This window comes from Aspergillus eucalypticola (assembly GCF_003184535.1).
Source record: "Aspergillus eucalypticola CBS 122712 chromosome Unknown BO83scaffold_21, whole genome shotgun sequence".
Classification (NCBI taxonomy): domain Eukaryota; kingdom Fungi; phylum Ascomycota; class Eurotiomycetes; order Eurotiales; family Aspergillaceae; genus Aspergillus; species Aspergillus eucalypticola.
In genome coordinates, this window is record NW_020290295.1 from 494,590 (window position 1) to 514,311 (window position 19,722).

At 51.9% G+C, this 19,722-nt stretch overlaps 6 protein-coding genes across 6 annotated transcripts; 3 read left to right on the top strand and 3 right to left on the bottom strand.

The window, feature by feature from the left end:
• Window positions 1-75: 75 nt before the first annotated feature.
• Window positions 76-1,783, bottom strand: BO83DRAFT_410040 (putative isomerase YbhE). The gene is made up of 3 exons (XM_025534180.1): window positions 1,220-1,783; window positions 676-1,168; window positions 76-602 (listed from the first exon to the last, which is right to left on the bottom strand). The coding sequence occupies exons 1-3, from the start codon at window positions 1,600-1,602 to the stop codon at window positions 282-284; spliced, it is 1,197 nt and encodes a 398-aa protein (XP_025385762.1). The 5' UTR covers window positions 1,603-1,783; the 3' UTR covers window positions 76-281.
• A 1,042-nt stretch (window positions 1,784-2,825) lies between these two features.
• Window positions 2,826-4,640, top strand: BO83DRAFT_450807 (GMC family oxidoreductase; the record flags this gene model as incomplete). Its single annotated transcript, XM_025536814.1, has 1 exon — window positions 2,826-4,640. One exon carries the CDS (start codon window positions 2,826-2,828, stop codon window positions 4,638-4,640), a length of 1,815 nt encoding a protein of 604 aa, XP_025385763.1.
• Window positions 4,641-6,661: 2,021 nt separating this feature from the next.
• On the bottom strand, window positions 6,662-7,453 carry BO83DRAFT_429443 (uncharacterized protein; the record flags this gene model as incomplete). Its single annotated transcript, XM_025535467.1, has 1 exon — window positions 6,662-7,453. The coding sequence occupies one exon, from the start codon at window positions 7,451-7,453 to the stop codon at window positions 6,662-6,664; it is 792 nt and encodes a 263-aa protein (XP_025385764.1).
• A 2,999-nt stretch (window positions 7,454-10,452) lies between these two features.
• On the top strand, window positions 10,453-12,141 carry BO83DRAFT_342839 (oxidoreductase). Its single transcript, XM_025528674.1, has 2 exons — window positions 10,453-11,254; window positions 11,306-12,141. The coding sequence occupies exons 1-2, from the start codon at window positions 10,625-10,627 to the stop codon at window positions 12,074-12,076; spliced, it is 1,401 nt and encodes a 466-aa protein (XP_025385765.1). The 5' UTR covers window positions 10,453-10,624; the 3' UTR covers window positions 12,077-12,141.
• A 41-nt stretch (window positions 12,142-12,182) lies between these two features.
• Window positions 12,183-14,764, bottom strand: BO83DRAFT_410042 (FTFMHR domain-containing protein; the record flags this gene model as incomplete). Its single annotated transcript, XM_025534181.1, has 4 exons — window positions 14,592-14,764; window positions 14,483-14,534; window positions 14,403-14,427; window positions 12,183-14,375 (listed from the first exon to the last, which is right to left on the bottom strand). Exons 1-4 carry the CDS (start codon window positions 14,686-14,688, stop codon window positions 12,183-12,185), a joined length of 2,367 nt encoding a protein of 788 aa, XP_025385766.1. The 5' UTR covers window positions 14,689-14,764.
• A 459-nt stretch (window positions 14,765-15,223) lies between these two features.
• BO83DRAFT_419133 (zinc-dependent alcohol dehydrogenase family protein) lies at window positions 15,224-16,387 on the top strand (the record flags this gene model as incomplete). Its single annotated transcript, XM_025534863.1, has 2 exons — window positions 15,224-15,804; window positions 15,861-16,387. The coding sequence occupies exons 1-2, from the start codon at window positions 15,297-15,299 to the stop codon at window positions 16,385-16,387; spliced, it is 1,035 nt and encodes a 344-aa protein (XP_025385767.1). The 5' UTR covers window positions 15,224-15,296.
• Window positions 16,388-19,722: the final 3,335 nt, after the last annotated feature.

The following is a 19,722-nucleotide window of genomic DNA, read 5'->3' on the forward strand; positions in this document are numbered from 1 at the left end:
CTCCAATTGAGCCTCCCCAAGTTCAGATATTTCATTAGGATTACGCGAAATGGGTTATGATTGCCTACGAGCTTTCTTTTGCTACAAGACCTCTTAATGACATTAACTTGTCGTTTAGTCCTACTACTCGTATCAGTCCGACAGGACCACTGCTGGCCCAGTCACCAAAAAAAAAAGTCAATCAACGACAGGAGTAGATCCTTCGCAGCACCCCCCAAAACACTACATCCGACTAAGAGCCATCCCACAGGCACAAAACTACTAACCACCTATGGCATTGCCTACTCATCCCAAACAACAGAGACAACCTCACCAACCAGAGACTCATAGGCAACAAGCGGCACCGGCTTTCCAGTCTTTCCATTCCACCTCGTCACACCCACCGCATGGGAGTTTTGCAACGCCTCGGCAATCATCTCGTTGCGCGCCGACATCTCAAATTGGCGCGGCGACGACCCGTAAGCGGGGTATAGGCCACCAAAGGTGACGTTCGTAGGACGGCTGCCGGTCTCGTCAGCGCAGTTGAAAACGGCGATGGAATCGTTGTTGGTGCCGAAGGTGTTGTCGTCGCGGTTGCTGATGACGAGACGGTTGTTTTGGGGCTATATATGGAAGACAGTCGTTAGCTAGTTGCTCCTTGCAACCAAGTAAGGGGTAGGTGTGGTTTGGACTTACGGAGATGGCAATCTCGGCGACCTTGGAACCATTGGGGGGGACAGCACCGCCGTAGGAGTTGGCGGTATAGAATTCCGTGAAGGCGATGGTTCCGTTGGATGGATACGTCACTTTGTAGCCGGTGACGTGGTTGTTCAGTTCTGATGTCAGGTAGAACACGACATCTTCGTACTTGGCCTGCTTGGCGGTAGTTCCTGCAGGTGTCCAGAAGACACCGTGACGAGGACCGGATCCAGGTGCTGCTATGAGGGGAGCTTGGGGTTCAAGGAGGCCTGTAGAAGGGTTGATGAGGAAAATGCGAATCAGGTCAGCACCGAGATCCGGCACGAGGACGAACCGTTCTGTCGGGTCGACGACAACGCCGTGGGAGTGGGGTGCGTCCTGTCTGTCTGCGACGGGACCGGGAGCGGGCAAGGTGTAGGTGAAGGTTTGGGAGCGGTTGAAGACACCGCTGACGGGGTCAAGGGAGTAGCTGGTGACAGCGGATCCCTCACTGTGATGAGATGTTAATAGTGTAGTAGTAGAGATGGGAGGATCGACCTACTAATGAGCCACGGCGAAGAACTTGCGGTGTGGCACTCCCGGTGCCGAATAGAACTGTGACATGACCGGGCCGGCGATGGTCTCCAGCTGTACCACCTTGGTCAGGGTGCCATTAGGTTGGATGGCAAAGGAGGTCAGGGTACCGTTGGCCAAGTCAACAGCTTCGTCCAGGCAGTACAGGACACGGTTGTCGTGGTCCAGCATCAGCCAAGACGGGTTGGTACCACAGTCAGTGGACTGGGCCACTGTTTCCAACTCATACTGTTCTTTAGAGGATTGGGACAAGGACAAAGTGGTCACGGTGCCTGCATACGAGGCAGCATAGAGTTTGGAGGCAACGGCGGAGGTTGCTCCGAAAAGGAGGGGCACAACACTGAACTTCATGGTGACAGGGATACTCAGCTCGTATCTCTGCAGCAAGAACAATGCCCACTGATAAGTGATCAGAGTTCAGTTGATCTGGCTGAAGAATTGTGTGGTGGAATTTGTCAACGACCTTGTTGGAGGATTGAGTCTGGACACAGCGGGATTGGTAAACGAGATGATTTGCAAGCAGGTGAGTTCCAGAACCCGAGGGAGTGTCTGAGTGATAAGCGCCGGTTTTAACTAGAACTGGCTGCCTATGTCTTGGCTGCAGACCTCGTGAAGAATATTTGCACTATCGCCAAGCAGGGATAGCAGAGTCTCCACGCTGAGACAGTCCCTTCTTCCATGGCCCCAACTGACCCTCTAATTGGCGCTCGGCTGGCTACTAGTTTCCGACGGCGTTTCTGGGCGCGGATGCTATGCTCTCGTGTACATCATCTTGGCCCACCTACCGGCATTATGAGTACGATCCAAGGTTCCCGCTGACGGTCCGTAGATCATACTGTGCACGGGACACTGCAGGTACCTGAAGACTGGTTAGTTTGATCACCCTGAAACCGGCACTGCCTGTCTTGACCTTGGTGGTGAGTTTACACGTGGGCAGGCTATCCAAATAAACTCTCCAATTGCCCCTCTCCCCGTGGAGAACCTGCCAAACACTATAGGCTTTCCATTGAAAGCATGACGAGGACCCTATGGTTTGTGCACTTGGCGAGGGTTGACCGGAGTACGAATCGGGAAGGGCAGAACTTAGAATTCGGTGTTCTCGGCATGCCGAAAGTCGGTAGCCCTTGGCGCCACGATGATTTGCATCTAGCATTCGTATAGTTCCTCATCCACGAGGCTGCCTATCGTCAGCATTAGGCCGTGAGCTATTATGGGGCCAGCTGGGCACTACGAGCAGGACACAGCCTCTACAGAATGAGAGAGACAAAGGATCAGGACGCCAATTCTGCGCCCCACCTGCCTAAGGATTCGCTTCTTTACTATCCGGGATAATGGCTTCGGATTAATATGTTCGGGATGCCGAGGGCTGAGCACACGGAGGATGAGATTCAGCTCACAGCCCCTATTAGTATGCAATATGAGGATGGCTTGTTGGAAAGCAGAGGAATTGGATTATCGAACAACTTGGTTCTGGACCGTTGACTCGAGCGTATAAGTAACCTGGTTCGGTCCTCCTGTCACCTTCTGAGCAGCAACCAGCCTTTCCTCTCTCATTCTTCCCTCATCTGCCCATCATGCAAACTCTTTTTGTGAGCTCACTTGTGGTCTCCCTCGCTGCGGCCCTCCCACACTACATCAGGAGCAATGGCATTGAAGCCAGTCTCCTGACTGACCCCAAGGATGTTGCCGGCCGCACTGTCGACTACATCATCGCTGGTGGAGGTCTAAATGGACTCACCACTGCTGCCCGACTGACGGAGAACCCCGATATCACTGTGCTTGTCATCGAGAGTGGCTCCTACGAGTCAGATAGAGGTCCTATCATCGAGGACCTGAACGCCTACGGTGACATTTTTGGCAGCAGTGTGGACCACGCCTACGAGACTGTTGAGCTCGCCACCAACAATCAGACTGCGCTGATCCGCTCCGGAAATGGTCTCGGTGGCTCTACCCTGGTCAACGGTGGCACCTGGACTCGCCCCCACAAGGCACAAGTTGACTCATGGGAGACCGTCTTCGGAAATGAGGGCTGGAACTGGGACAACGTGGCCGCCTACTCCCTCCAGGCTGAGCGTGCTCGCGCACCAAATGCCAAACAGATTGCTGCTGGCCACTACTTCAATGCATCCTGCCATGGTCTCAATGGTACTGTCCACGCCGGGCCCCGCGATACTGGTGATGACTATTCACCCATCGTCAAAGCTCTCATGAGCGCTGTCGAAGACAGGGGCGTTCCCACTAAGAAGGACTTGGGATGCGGTGAACCCCATGGTGTGTCCATGTTTCCCAACACCTTGCACGAAGACCAAGTGCGCTCTGATGCCGCTCGCGAATGGCTCCTCCCCAACTACCAGCGTCCCAACCTGCAAGTCCTGACGGGACAGTATGTTGGAAAGGTCCTGCTCAGTCAGAACGCTACCACCCCTCGTGCCATTGGCGTTGAATTCGGCACCCACAAGGGCAACACCCACAACGTCTACGCTAAGCACGAGGTCCTCCTGGCTGCTGGCTCCGCTGTCTCTCCCACCATCCTCGAATATTCCGGTATCGGAATGAAGTCCGTCCTGGAACCTCTTGGAATTGACACCGTCGTTGACCTGCCTGTCGGTCTCAACCTTCAAGACCAAACCACCTCTACCGTCCGCTCGCGCATCACCTCCGCCGGTGCCGGACAGGGACAGGCCGCTTGGTTTGCTACATTCAACGAGACCTTTGGCGACTACGCTGAAAAGGCTCACGAGCTGCTCAACACCAAGCTGGAGCAATGGGCCGAAGAGGCCGTTGCCCGTGGTGGATTCCACAACACCACCGCCTTGCTCATCCAGTACGAGAACTACCGCGACTGGATCGTCAACCACAACGTCGCATACTCGGAACTCTTCCTCGACACGGCCGGAGTGGCCAGCTTCGATGTGTGGGATCTTCTGCCCTTCACTAGAGGATACGTCCACATCCTCGACAAGGACCCCTACCTCCGCCTTTTCGCCTACGACCCTCAGTACTTCCTCAACGAGCTCGACCTGCTCGGTCAGGCTGCTGCTACTCAGCTGGCTCGCAACATCTCCAACTCCGGTGCCATGCAGACTTACTTCGCTGGAGAGACTATTCCCGGTGACAACCTCGCGTATGATGCCGACTTGAGCGCCTGGGTTGAGTATATCCCGTACAGCTTCCGCCCTAACTACCATGGTGTGGGTACTTGCTCCATGATGCCGAAGGAGATGGGTGGTGTTGTCGACAATGCCGCCCGTGTGTATGGTGTGCAGGGACTGCGAGTCATCGATGGATCTATTCCCCCTACGCAGATGTCGTCCCACGTTATGACGGTCTTTTATGCCATGGCGTTGAAGATTGCGGATGCCGTCTTGGCGGATTATGCTTCTATGTAGTGAGGGGTATCATGGGGATGGCAGAGGACTTGCTTAGGCTGAGGATGTTAGATGTCCGATTCAGATGTTAGGGGGTTATAATAGAATGGCTAGATTGGGTAGATTACATAGACAGGATTACATGAATAGACGTTCGCTTATTGCAATTACTATCACATAATTCGCACACATAAGTCCATACAAATTCGAGAGCATAATTCGTCACATGGATCCATAGAGGCTTCATTAATCAAAAAACAGCCTAAGGTTGCTTTCCTTCCTTCTGAACATCCAAGTATCACCTTACGCTAGGAGGATGGCCTCCCACTCTGGCCGCGCGCTCTTAAATGCTTCCCATGTTATGATACTCAGAGCAACTCTTCCCCAGGGCCCATTACGGGGATGTAAAAGAAGAAGGAAGGGGACGCGAGTGAACTCGTCAAACTCGAGTTCGATCCGATCGACTATATCGTCTCTCACCCCAGAGCTTCGGCGCAGAGCCTTTGCAGAGCACAAGAACACATATCTGCACTTAGGAATTAGATGACGCAGGTAGTAGGATATTTATCGACAAGGATACCACACAGCACGCTATGGGTGCTAAAGAATGGCGTAAGAGTTGAACCGTCATGGTCTAGACAGTCGAGGCGCTGTTGGTGGGAAAACCTAGTGGCCGGGACATACATAGTATTCCTGCGCCCTTTTAACATAGCATTCTTTTCGCATGGCAAGTTTTGAAGGAATGTGTCCCTGTCAGAAAGTAGGTATCTCCCATTGGAAATAGTCGGCAGGAAAAGGATTCAGAGGCTGATAGATAGTCACTTTATTGTCATTCGAGTCCAAGAGTGTTATTTTAAATGGTGTAAACATCTCCTTCGGCCAAGTTGGTGCAAGGGCAGATGTATCAATGAACATATGATGTATAGAACACTCCAGCCCGCACAGGACCAGCTCGGAAAGTGTTCTTTCTCTGGCGAGGAGTTCTCCATATCCGCTCATCTCATATACAAGGCATATGACGGACGAAATACCCGAAAATGCATCCAGAATATCAGTCGGGTAAGCCAAAATTCGTTGGAATTGGCTGGTTGATCCGGTGTACCTCAGGGTAGACTAAAAACGTGTTCGACACGAAAGTTGAAAAATTAACCTTAAGGCGTTTCGCTCTCGGCTTTCCGTCCTGATATGATCGGCTTTGGATGGCTTCCACGGCTATTGCGATCAATGTGCAATTTTCGTCAACTGTTATAAACCACAAATACCCACATATGTTCCATCAAACACTTTGCGAAAAAAAAACTACTACGCTCTACATACAAGAGCGGATCGTCCATGGGCAATTTCAAACAGTCGTGGCAAAGGAAACCATCTGTTTCGTGATGGGAACGCCCGGGCGCACTCAGCTGCCATCTTCAACCTTCAATTAGTGTCGTCGGCGACGAACATTTGTGGAGATGATTTTCTGTCGTGTCAAACAGTCAATCTCCACGGAGAATAATGTTCGTAATCGATTGCCGGAAGCTTGTCTCGGTCAGAAAGCTGAAATGGTTATTTAGGATGTGGGGCTTTCGGTGATAACAATGGGCATTCACGCAGCAACTCCTGGCCCAAAAAAGGACCGCGCCAATGAGCACTAGGTTAGTCCGATTTACACATTTTAGCTACTGATCTTGAAAGCTCGGAAGCTCCAACTTGAATTGATTGGTTCATGTGCATACATCCCAGCCAAGAAAATCATTACATTCTCTGTTGCAGTAGCCGCATTGTATATCTACAAATAGATATGTTCTACATTGCTGAATCTTTAGGAACATGCACAGGCCATTTCTGGCCAAAAGACCCATGAATGCAAGACATTAACACATAAAGCAGAATTATTTCACATGACACATATATTCAAGCCTTCAAGTCCACCAATATACATCTCGCAGCACAGCGTCCCTATTGCTCGACATTGTGACTACATAGTTCCTTACCTGCAGCACACCTAAGCGCTATGCTGCACGTGGATCACCGTGTCCCATATCGATGATATGAGCTGCTTACCAGCCACCAGCGGGGCCGCTGGGGACTGGAGTCGGGGTGGGGAATCCACCGAACTGGCGCTCCTCAATGGCACCCGACGGGGTAGGGACCGGGGAAGGAGCGAAGGAAGGGACGCCACTGGGGAAGGGGGGAGCCTGGCCATCAGGGCCCTGTTCGTGTCCCTCTGCAGGAGATCCGAACTGGCGCTTGAAGCCTCCGAAGCCACCGAATCCTCCGGGGCCCTCAGAGGGGGCAGGGCCGGGGGCACCAGAGGGAACGCCCGCGGGGGCAGACTGGACGCCACCACCGAACTGACGCTTGTCGAATCCACTGAAGTCACCAAATGGGACGGGAGAAGGAGTGCCGGAGGGAGGGGGCCCAGCGGGGGCGGACTCAGCGGGACCGGGGAACTGACGCTCCTCGAAGCCGAAGCCGGATCCGGGGAAGGCGGAGGGAGTAGCGGAAGGAGCAGAGTCGAAGGGACCACCGAAGCCGCCAAAGCCATCAGACTGACGTTTTCCAAATCCTTCAGGGGAGCCGGAGGGGGCGGGGCCGAAAGAACCGGAGGGACCAGCGGGGGGACCGGAAGGCTGGGGGCCACTAAACTGCCGCTTCTCGTAGGGCTCGGGGGTTGCGGAGGGAGGAGCACCGGAGACGGAGCTGGGAGGAGGCGGAGGAGGGAAAGAAGATTCCTCAGGAGCGGGAGCCACGGAGCCAGAGGGAGGAGGAGGGCCGTTGAAGAAAGGCGCCGGGGGCAGGGCAGCGACGCAGCCGACAAGGCTGGCCAAGACAGCTCCGGTAAGCTTCATTTTGAAATTAGGATATGGAAGAGAGAATGACTTCTGAGTGTTGATTCCAGAGTGATTGGGCTGTGAGGATGCTATCACAAGGAGCGGACAGAGACAGTCTTTTATAATGTGCCCAGCTGCCCTGAGACGCCTAGCCATACACCTTCCTGAGGAAGGATCATCGTTCAACGTGGGAGGTGAGTAGGTTACAGAGCACCTGGAACAGTTCTCTCCGAGGTCGGCACCGTCGAGGTACCATGGGGGTTTGCTTGCGAGGTTAGGCCACTCCAGGTCCTCAGTTGCCGAGTGGAGCGATCAGCGAGGACGGCTCATGATCAAACCAATTGGAATACATTGTTGCTCAATGCCCATAGTCTAAGCTTTGATGCCAGTGCAAGGGGCACTGGCAGCGTTTGAGAGCATATTGTGACGTGGAGGTGATAAGGCCGCAATCCAGAAGAACAGGAAATTTCAGTGAAGTCACAACAGTTTCAGTATTGCCTGAGAGGATGTCTTGTTGTATCATTGTACCAGCCACACTGCACGTTTTCCGCTGTATCTGGGTCCCTTGTGAGTTGTCTGTGACCGATCGGCACTTGAAGGTGGGACCAGAACAGGCTGTGTCGATCATCCCTCCAGCCATCCCTGGAGAAAACTGGTCGTGGGATATCAGATCGATAATCTATGTCCAATCAGAGAGACATCCCGGGACAATCCTGTCGACAATGGAAGCGAAACGCTACTGCTCTTCCCCTGTGCCTGGGCCAGACGTGGGCTGAAGCTAACTGTTCGGCCGTGTTGGCCACATTGACTCAACAGTGTCCACAATTTTGATTCCACAGGACGACCTGCAAGGCTGGAATCGTGAATTGCTGTCCTGTTTAGGTAATGCCAGTACAAAAGTGGTAGGAGAACCGTCATTCACCATGTCGCGGCGTGGTAGCGATGCTGCGCGTTGGTTTTTCACCGAATGCAAGCCTCCGGTTAACATACTTTCGACGCAGATACCATGTGCTTTTATGACTCTGAATAACAGATCAGTTACTTGAAAATATTTCATGACTCCGGGTTGCCTACCTAAAGCGCCTGGACCCTGTCGCTCTCCAGAGTGTTGCAGAAAGGGACCAGGCAGTCAGCCCTGCGTTGAAACGCAGAATGATGCAAAGTCAAAGGGTCCCAGCCACATGAGGTCAAGGGGCCCTCATTGGATCTTGTCCTAGGAGGTCGGGGTGGCGGCTGTGGTAGCGATACACTTCAGACAGTTGATGGGGAAAGCTGGCGTGGCCTCCTGCCGATCATCTTCGGCTCGAGGTTTGAGACTGACAGATCTGCGCACCAGTTAACCCTCCACGGTATCACTCCGGCAACGAGGGTCCACAGAGCAAAATGATCGGTGAAAGCGGCAAGGACTACGCTACTGACGTAGGTACGATGCAGGCTTGATGACGGTTGTGAGCTTATCCATGTTTTGGGGCGTTCCAAGTTACTCCTATCAGTTTAGTGGTTTTCCGAACTTCCGCTGACTACATTCTGCTCCACAATGAAGGCCAGTCAAGTACTTCAAAGTAGGCAAATCGTGCCTTTAGATCAAGAAATAAGTGCCCTTGGCTCGTGGCATTTGCCGGTCCTGAATATGCGACTATCCTCCGGCCGAGTAAGTCGTCGAGTCAATTGCTCGCGCCTAGGGTTAGCTCGGCTGCCGCGGTCCCGCACAAGGGGTTGATGCGACAATGAGTGACACCATGTAGGGCAGTGTCGGTTCCCTGTGCTCCTATGGGCAGCTCATGCTCTCGACATTGCAGGGCTATTCCGCAGAGTAGGTTTGAATACTGAGTAGACTAAAACGATATACTGCAGCTTCTACGACGGAGGGCGACAAATCCCTGCACAACAGGTTAGTACACGCCCATGTCGTTGGAACTAAGGTGAGAAATCAATCACAGCTAGCGTATGTAGTGCAAGTCCAAAATTCCCTGTTATTTGCGTGGTAAGTCTTGGCCATGCTCAATTTCAGGGCAACCGACCGTAAATCCGCTTCAGGGACTGATTTACGCCCACTTGCGCATATGTGCTTGGATGCCTGAAGTTTGGCAGAACCTTTAAGTAGCATATATCACCAATTCTTGGTACTGTCAGTTGATCAACCGTGTCAAAGTAGCCAACTTCAGCCGAGCTTCGTTCCCCAGACAAAAAGATCATTCTTTTGACGGATATGTTTCTTCACGCTGACGCAGATGGCTTAGTGTCCATGTATATGCAGTTTTCATTATCCTTACACATTTTGTCCTCTTTTGCAATATAGTGACACAAGATGTAGAGCCGAGCGATATGTGTCATTAGCATTGATGAGCTATTCTTCAGGTCATGCGCATTAAACGGAAACGCATCCCGCGGGATTTCCCAAGTACCGTGTCCGAAGTTATCATTGACCTAGGTTCGGGTTTGTCGCATTTATAGTGTAACAGGTTTTATTATAGCCGGCTACACGCCAGCTATCCTGTGAATTTTTAAGGCGAAATTGGTAGAGATCAGAGTCAGAGAGCCTCATTTCTAAGAACAGAAAACTTCCGCGTATAGTGGTTCTAAAAGCACGAGCGCCTGAATAACAGTTCTTGAATAACTAGGTAACTATATAACACATCAGAGTATTAATTATACAATGTATATTATGCACTAATATACCGTCAGACGATTCACAAGGCTGCAACAGCCCAAAAAGATTCAACGAATTCAGTGACCCACAAAACCCGTACCAAAGTTCCTCGGGCCAGACGGATCGACCAATTATAGACAACAGGGACGAGGTCCGAGCAATCTACTACCCAGTAGTGCTGATGCCAACCCAGTATTAACTGCATCGGGAAACGTTCAAGGCTCAGGCTATTGGACGACGGGATTGGGTTTGGACTTAGAACAATTGCCCGCTTCCTCAGGGTGGCACCACAATGGCATTCATATGGGTGAATACACAGTAGGGCATCTACGATGTTGGGAGGATGAGGTGAGATGTGGAACAACGGTCCGCCTGTCCCAGCCAACCTTAAACAATTTACAAACTTATTGATGACTGCATGGCTGTCAGCAAGCTGAACAGCCTTACGCGCACCTCTTTTGCTTGTTATAAATCAATCATGAACACTCCTTTCGTTCAGTCCTCATCCTCTTTTGCTAAAAAGCAATATTATTGTCGCCATGACCGGCTCCGCACAAGTAACAGCCCTGGAGGCCTTTCTCCTCTCACACCCCAGCATTGGCTACATCCCGCCCACCTCCGCCGAGTATGTGCCCGCAGCCAGCCGGGGGTATATCGCCGGCATCAACGCCCGTCCGCTGGCTATCGTGCAGCCCCAGTCTCCCGCTGATGTCGCAGCTCTCGTCAAATTCGCCAAGTCTCATGCCGTACCCTTCACCGTTCGCTCGGGCGGCCACAATCTCGAGGGTCGCTCCGTTGTAGATGGCGCCCTCCTCATCGACCTGCGCGCCTTGACGGCCGTTACAGTTGGCTTGGATCGTCAGTCCGCTACGGTCCAGGGAGGAATTCTTCAAGGTGAACTTGCTAGTATCCTCTGGGAGGAGGGGCTGGGCACTTCAACCGGTTCTATACCCAGCGTCGGATATGTCGGCTGGGCCATGTATGGCGGCTATGGGCCATTTTCGTCTCATTGGGGACTAGGTGTTGATCAGATACTGGGAGCCACAGTGGTGAATGCTAACGGGGAGATTATTGTCGCTGATGAGCCCCTCCTACGTGGCATTCGTGGTGCAGGGGGCATCTACGGCATCATTGTCGATGTTACTATCAGGGTCTATCCGCTTACAAAGGTATCTTCTCTTCTTTCCCCGTATGATACATAATCTAATCTGGAAGTATAGCTCCTCGCCGGCGCTATCATGTTCGACTCCTCTGATATCGCCCAAACAATCATCACTTTCAATGCCGCGTACGAGGACCTCCTCAACACAGAGGGCCTCCCTCCCCCAGTGACCCTGCAGCAGGCCGCCCTCAACAGTCCCCACGGTCGCGTATTCGCTGTGCTCTTCACGTGGAGCCACCCCGACCTGGAAGAGGGCCAACGATGGGTCGAGAAGATCTCCTCCCTCGCCCCTCTTCTCATGAGCACCGTCGCCCCCTCGACAATTCCGGACTGGTTCACAGGTAATGGTGCCCTCGTTCCAGAGGCTGTATATGGCTCCCTCCAGACGCATAACATCCGGCGCATCAACCCCGCCGTGGCGGAGGTTATTGGGCGGAATGTGGCATCGATGCCGTCGGATCCGGGCACGATGCTCTCAATCCATCAGCTGCGGGGACATTCTGCTGGTGAAGATGCAAGCAAGCTCGAGCATTCCGTGTTTTCAACAAGGGAGCCTCATTATATGCTTGAGATTCTCGGATGTGCTACGGATGAGCAAAATGCGGGCACATCTGAGGAGTGGGCGGTTAAGACGGCAAAGGAGGTTGCGCAGGTCGACGAGGGAAATGTTTTGCCCACGGCGTATGTGTCTTTGATGAGATTGGCGAGCATGGAGCCAGGTGAGGCGGTCATAAAGGCGTTTGGTACCAATGCTGATGTGGTGCGCGAGCTGAAGGAGAGGTTTGACCCGGAAAATGTCTTTGCGTTGGCGCTGCCGGCGTTGAAGTAGCTCAGGGTGGTGCTATGATAATTATGATAGTATGAACCGAGGTTAATCAATACTTTTCCCTTACCGGCTTACATTTTCAGAACTGGAGGAGATATGGTATGTCTCACTACCCCCCTTCCCCCGTTAGCACGTCCGCAATACCCCCCAACGACTCCCCAATCCTCCGAACCAGATCGAAGACATGACTACCGCTTGATATCTCCGCCCATACCTGCGCGGTCATCCTCGCCAGTCGCTGGATCTTCTCTGCTTCGCTCTCTCCTTCCTTGTCTTCCTCTCCCTCCGCGCAATGTGTCTCCTGAACCAAGTACTCCACCATGTAGAGCAGCTTCCGTTCGTCTTCCCGCAAACTTGCGATTCCGTGTACTGCCACGACAATAGCTAGCATCTGCATCCACCGTATCAATAGCACCGCACACTCAAGGTGACAGATGGAGTGTTGCACGCTCCAGTCCAAGGTCTGTGTACGTGCGACGTAGGGAATTCCCACCCGCACAGGGATGCTCAGCGCGTGAATGCACTGGAGAATAGCGCGATCGAGGGAAGGAGAACGACTGATATGGTCCGGCGGTGGTGTTGGAGAGATGAGTGATTTAAGCCGAGTCGTATCTCTAGAGAGGAGCTCATGGCATAGCCCTGTTCGGCAATTCAAGCGGATGTAAGCCAGTCGGAGCAGTGCGGTTGCGTTAAATCCCAAAGGTCCCTTGGGAGAATATGGGTCCAGACTGGACTCCCAGGTGCTCTCCCAGCTGGCTTGCCAGTGCTTCAGTGCAGATTCGAGGGATTCTATGAGCGGGGCGCGTAAACTGCCGCCGGCGGCTTGTCGCTCAAAGTAGATGCGCTGCACCAGACCGTGAATGAGGATATAGTTGGAAAATGGAGATATGAGACTATGGTTGGTAATATCGTTTCCGTTGAGAAGGTCGTTGAGTGTCGAGGTGAATACGCGTTCATGTAGCCGGGACACGGCGCGATGTCGCTCCCAAGCAGCGGGTGATGAGGCCCTCCATTCTCCTTCGCAGGAGGGCAGACAGACTGCCACCTCGCTGGTAAGGATCTGCGGTGGAATGTTGGAGATGATGCTCTGCAGGTTAAAGACGATGTATGCGATCAAGAAGGTGCGTCGCCGCTGTTGGTGTGCCACCCACGCCGGCCAGCTCAGTTCGGCGTCTGCACAGTTGTCTGTTTCTTGAATTCCCAGTTTCCGCACGAGTACTGCCAACTGGCTGCTCATCGCTAGACTATCCTGCGCAAGTACTTCCTCGCCCCAAGAGCTCATGGCTGTAAGAACGATCAAGGCTTGTGCTCGCTGAAGTTCATTGGTGTTGTCTTCAGTCATGTCATCTGCACTGGCTGGGTTTCTCGAATTGCGGCGACTGTCCGAAAACGGGCTAGCATATGCTGCAGACCCTGGCGAATGGCCGACTAACTGGCTAACCAGCCTGCGACGACGATCCCGTGTGTTCTGATCGATCAAGGACCTCGCTGCAATGTACAACTGGTGACCCCTGTGATGCTCGAAGCGGTGCAAGGCTCCGACAGCCGCCATAGCAAGGAGGAGCTCCGGTTCGACAGTCTCTGCGCGGAAGGTCGACACATGCAGGAACGGAAGGTGATCATGAAATCCTCGGAAGTAGCCTTCCAAATACCGCACGAGAGCGCATCTGGATGGTAATAAAACCCCATCCAAGGCCGTCCGCTTCGCGGTCAATTTGTCCATGATGATCTTGTAAGCGACAGCGGAGATTGCCCACGGACATCCGGCCGCGTCGAGCTGCGCATCCAGGCCAATTTTGTGCGGCTGATCATCTAGCGATGGCAATCGTCGCTGTAACCGGTACTTAGGATCAGGCAGGTCACCAGGGTAGTCTGTTGTGTCGTCGGGAGAGACAGCGGGCGGACCAGCTGGCGTTGAAGACGGCCGTGGTCCCTGAGACTCCTGCCCCTGTGTGGGAAACTGCTCGAGTAGATCTGAAAGAGAGATCTCAGTATTGAGGAATTGAGAGGGGACAAAGTTGGGAAATGCAAAGGCAAAGTTATCGGAGATTGGGTCCTGCCCCAACTCCATTTCGGGGAAGCTTTCCAGGGGGGGTGGAAAGAAAGCAGGAAGTGCCTGGGATGGCTCGTCCCATGCGGTCGGAGTGGTTATACTCGGAAATGGGACTGTCGAAGCAGACAAATTCGGCGCCGAGATGACATTTTCCAAGCCTGCAGAGACTGGTAGGGACGAGTTGATTGAATCGACTTGATCCGGACCAGCGCTCGAAGACCCCGTGTTGGGTGATTTCTCTGGAGGCGACTGAAGTCCCGTGGACGAGTGGGATACCCGGTTATGGCGCCTCAGAAGGTCCCTTCATTATGTTGGCAGGACATTACTAAGGGTGCTGTTACATGATAATGGCTTACTGTCTGGCAAATGCATGGCCGCAGCGACATTGGAACGGCTTTTCCTGAGTATCTACAAAAAGGTCAATGTCTACTGGATCGGAGGGTGACGCGGTGAAGGGCCACTTACGAATCCGCTCATGTCGCCGCAGGTGATGCGACCGATTAAAGATCTTACCACAGAAGGTACATGGGGGGATATGCACTTTGGGTCTTCCTGGCGCCATGCCGGATGGGATGGAATTGATGCTTGGATACTGATGATGGGGAAGAATTGGGATGGTAATTCGGGGCAGAAATTGGGGCAGAATCGGGGCAGAAAAGGGGGACAGTGTAAGAGATGAGTCAGCATGCCGAATGGCCCCATGTATTCGGCTGATTGGGATGCTTTCATTGGCTACTGCTTCTCAATGAGATCATAACTTTTCTAATTATCTAACTAACTGGTATATGGGGCAAAAAGTACCTCATTTTCTGCCCCAATCGCCGCATTATGAAGGTATCATTTTGACCCCAACGACAACCCTCCTGAGAACCACGTCTTAGAGAGGGTCACTCATTAGAAATTATTAAGCTTCATATGATGGTGTTCTGTACGAGTCTTCGATTTATAATAATCTTATCTCGCGTCGCAACCGTTATGGCAATACCGGTTGGGGCAGAAATACGGCGACAACATAAATATATAATGTGGCCGACTGTAGACTAGTAACGTTGTAGATTCCATATTCAAGACCTACAAATAACACCGAAAAGATTCGCGCTGTTCGCAACAATAGTACCATCACTCAGGACTATAGACAACTCTTGCTACACCCTACAAACATATATCAAAATGTCCCAAACAGTTCTTCGTCTCTCCGCCCGCGATTCCTGGGACAAGCTGGTCCAACATCAAGAAGCCATCCCCTCCGCCGGCAAGCATGAAGTCCTCATCAAAGTCCGCAGTGTCGCCCTGAACTTCCGCGACATTGCCATCTCCACCGGCCAATATCCCTTCCCAGTCAAGGATCAGGTCGTGCCGGGATCTGATGCTGCCGGTGACATCGTCGAGGTCGGTGAGGGTGTCTCCGGGCTGCAGCAGGGAGACAAGGTTATCGTCAACTTTGACCTCGCTACTACGTACGGCCCCATGAGGAGCTGGCATTGGGGCATGGGTGGTCCTGTTGATGGTGTCATGCGAGAATACTTCTCCGTGCCGGCACACGCTGTGATCAAGATCCCAGAGTCTTCCAAGTTGAGCTATGCTCAGTGGGCGGGTGTCGTGTGCACCGGAGTTACGGCATGGAACGCTCTGTATGGGAACGTACCTCTGCGCCCAGGCCAGTCGGTGCTTTTCTTGGGTATGTTGTCATGCATAATTCCTCTTGTTGGTGATCGCAGTATCTGATTTGTTTAGGAACCGGTGGAGTGTCTATCACAGGTCTTGTCCTGGCCAAGGCGGCCGGCGCGACTACTATCATCACCTCATCCTCTGACGAGAAACTCCAGCATGTCAAGGAGAAGTATGGCGTCGACTATACTATCAACTACAAGAAAACGCCCAACTGGGGTGCTGCGGTGCAGAAGGTTACGAACGGCCAAGGTGCAGATTACATTTTTGAAAACGGAGGGGCGGGAACCATCAAGCAGTCACTCGACGCCGTCGCGTACGGTGGCACTATTGCGGTGATTGGTTTCCTGGCTCAGGCTTCCCAGGAGGAAATGCCGAACGTTGCTGCATTGGCTATTGGCAAGGGCGCCGTGGTACGTGGTATTATGGTGGGTTCCAAGCAGCTGTTGGAAGAAGCGGTGCGCTTTATTGGAAACCGGGATCTTCCGGTGCCGGTCGAGAAGACGTTCAAGTTCAGTCGTGACCAGGTGGTCGAGGCTTATGGCTACCTGGCTAGTGGGCAGCATGTTGGCAAGGTCTGCATTGAGTTCTGAGCTGAGCACAGGGTTATGGTGGACGGTGAATAGATGCGATGTTATGCATATAATAGAGAATCATTGATATAGTTGGTCTATATGAACAGAATCTCAGAACTGGGTTTGACCGGTCAGTTATAGAAGCCCAATCACCTAACCTGTATCAGTCTATTGTCTATCTTCGCGCACCATATTCCGGTAAGGATTGTTCGGGTCCTGCTCCTCCTCCTCTGCTGACGGGATGGTCTTGCGCACGCGACAGGGATTTCCCACAGCCACAGAGAAAGGAGGAATATCCTTGGTAACGACGGAACCCGCACCGATAGTTGAGCCCTCGCCAATGGTCACCCCAGGCAAGATGACAACGTTGCCGCCGATCCAGCAATCATCGCCGATGCGAATGGGATGGCCAAATTCGACAAACTTGCGGCGCGAGAGGACACTGACGTCATGTCCGGCCGTGAAGAGGTTGACGTTAGGGCCAAACTGCACGCGGTCGCCAATGATGATCAAGCTGGTGTCGAGGGCAGTGAAGCTGGTTTATTGTTAGCGACAAAAGCTCATCGCTTAAACGGGTGGACTCACTTGAAGTTGATGAAGCAATCACGGCCAATGACAATGTTACAGCCATAGTCTGGATTGAATGGGGGTTCCACAAAGGTTCCCGAGCCGACTCTCCCCACCACCTGTTGCAGCAGCTCAAATCGCACGTCTGCAATCTTCTCGTACGACACAGATTTCGCATCTAGGTTATTGTAGTCCTGAGTGACTCCGCGGGCCCGATGACGAGCTTCCATCAACCGGGGAACGATGGGATTATACCTGAGAGACTGTTAGGTGGTGCATGCATTGCACATGGAAAGAGGTCTCCTACAGCATGCCGGAGATCATGCGCTCGTAGTCCTCGCACATGGGAACATGATTCAGATCCCGGGCAATCTCAATAATCTCCGGTCGCTTCTCTGTTGCAGCGACAGACATCGTAGAGATGTACTAGAGGAAGGGAAGTAGAAGGAGGCTGATGGGTATATGGCGATGGTTGTGTGGAAGAAAGTTCATGTTAATGGACGCTTGGGCTCCGGGAACCGCGGGGAAACCTAAAAGATGTGCGGGGCATCCTGATTAGACTGTACCCACCCTTATTCGTTGCTGGAGTAACCGCATGTCTCACTGCGAGAAGAAGATGAACCCTAGCTAAATAGAGAGACATTTCTGAACAGGTCTGATTAATAAAGGTGAATGTATGTAGTACAGACGTGGCCTAGCAATGAACATGCTCATGATTGATTCTACAAGCATGAGGAATTGGAGTTGTTATTTAGCATAGTTCCAGGAGGCGAGATAACTAAAACGAGGCTGAATCTGTCAATCATGTACTCACAGCACAGTGATCATAGATTCCTATGTAACCACGTCTTGTACGCGTCTCCGGCCCGTTCTGATAGTATATGACCTGCCATACACCCGTGTGTCCCGCGTACAACTACATGGCGGGCGTTGCACACAAATGGAGAATTTATTATTCGTAACAGTCTATAATCAATAAAATAAAATCATTGTAATGCGTAAAGGTCTCTGAAGGGGAGGATGGAAGTTTGTAGACCGGCATTTCCATCTGAAAGGGAGGGTAGAAGGTAATACTAAGCGGCAGAAGGAAATGAAATGAGAAAGGTAGCTGAAGAAAGAAGTGAAAGACTGCCTCATCATATCTTGAAGGGCTGAAAATAGTACTAGCCCCTTCTACGGGTGAAAGGATGGCCGTAATCTGCCGTGTGGGCGGTTTTCTCCAGGGACCGGCGTGGAAACCAAGCGTTTCAACTAGAATGTTTCTCCCATTCAGACAATTTCTTGTAATAGCAGCCTAGTGTGCAGGCTCAGCAAGATCCAGATTGAGGGGTTATCATTACCAGAGACATTCCATTGGTTCCATATCAGTGGCGTGCCTGACGTAAAATTCCACCCCATCGTGCAGCCAAGAGTCTGCTCTGGTGGACCACCCTGCCTTGCTAGAAAAGATCGCATCGCACTAGTAATCAACCAGATACTAGTTCACTTCAGGGCCCACAGCTATACTACTCTATCACCAGGTGTGCCTGCCTATTGACTCCCTAAAATGTGATCGTCAACGTTAACGCCAAATGGAGCCATGACGACTTTATCACCGCAAAGATATACAGAGCCCTCTTTTATGGAGTCCCACTGTGTTCTGTTGAGTTCTTTTTGTTAGTAGAATTCCTGCTGCCTGAACCCATCAGTATCTCTCCTGCCGTCAACCCCATGAGGGAATTGCTGCGCTGACGTACACTTGATTCACGGATTCTGATTATTCATGATATGTAGTTCCGTCGAAGAAAAGATGTATGATGGACTCAGGGTAAGCGCTAAAAAGTAGGCCTTCTTCACGGATTATGTTAAGCGCTGGTAATATACAGCCAGACTGTAGCTGAACAGCCCACATGGAGAAAAGGTTTAATACCTTGGCAGCGGGGCAGAGAAGTTTACTACAGAAGTTAAACTAAGATTGGAAGTCTCTACCCAGCACGCAGAAGAAGTATGTTTTTGCGATAGATGGGAATTGGGAGCATATAGGCATACTGGTGTATCAAATAGGCGTTTGTTTGTCAATGGTCACCTGGAATGCCATGAAATTGTCTCTCATATGTATATCGGCACAATGACCTCTGCTAAGATGCTCTGTTTGACTCTATGATTCTTCAAAGACGGTAGTGCCTCTAAAACCAGTTCAATTGATATCCTTCTACCCACGTAGCAACCAAAACATACCCATGCGTCAGATACTAACCAAGGTTGAAGCTAGTAAAGCCACAATTGAACGTGATAGGCTAAATGATCGAGACCTGCGTATTGACTACTAGACTTGTGCTGTAGCGTCAAGAGCGATCTTCTAGCATTGCGTACCTGCATAAGTTGGTCAGTGGCGCAGACGAACTACGTCCTATAGATAGCACCACCTCCATATTGCACTAGAAAGGTGGATTACACGGTAAGAGTTTCATATACCCGTTTAGCCTTCTTTCCTGGTCCGCATAATAAAATACCCCAAGTCCCACCAAGATACGGGGTCGCCACGTAAGATACCGTACCAAAAATCCTATAGAGACCTCTTTTGACGAACAAATCACCGAATATCCCGCCGATAAAGAAGTTTCACTTTTAATCAAGCATACTCCAGCCCATTCACAAGCTGACCCAACAGCCTGCCTCTCAGGCTCAGAAGCTGGTGCCTAGACGTGAACACAAATTTACTATGCCCGATACGTGACGCGGTCAAATAAGGTATAATCAAGGGATGTCTGATTGTCCCAAGATATGGGAGAGCGTGGTGGATGGTT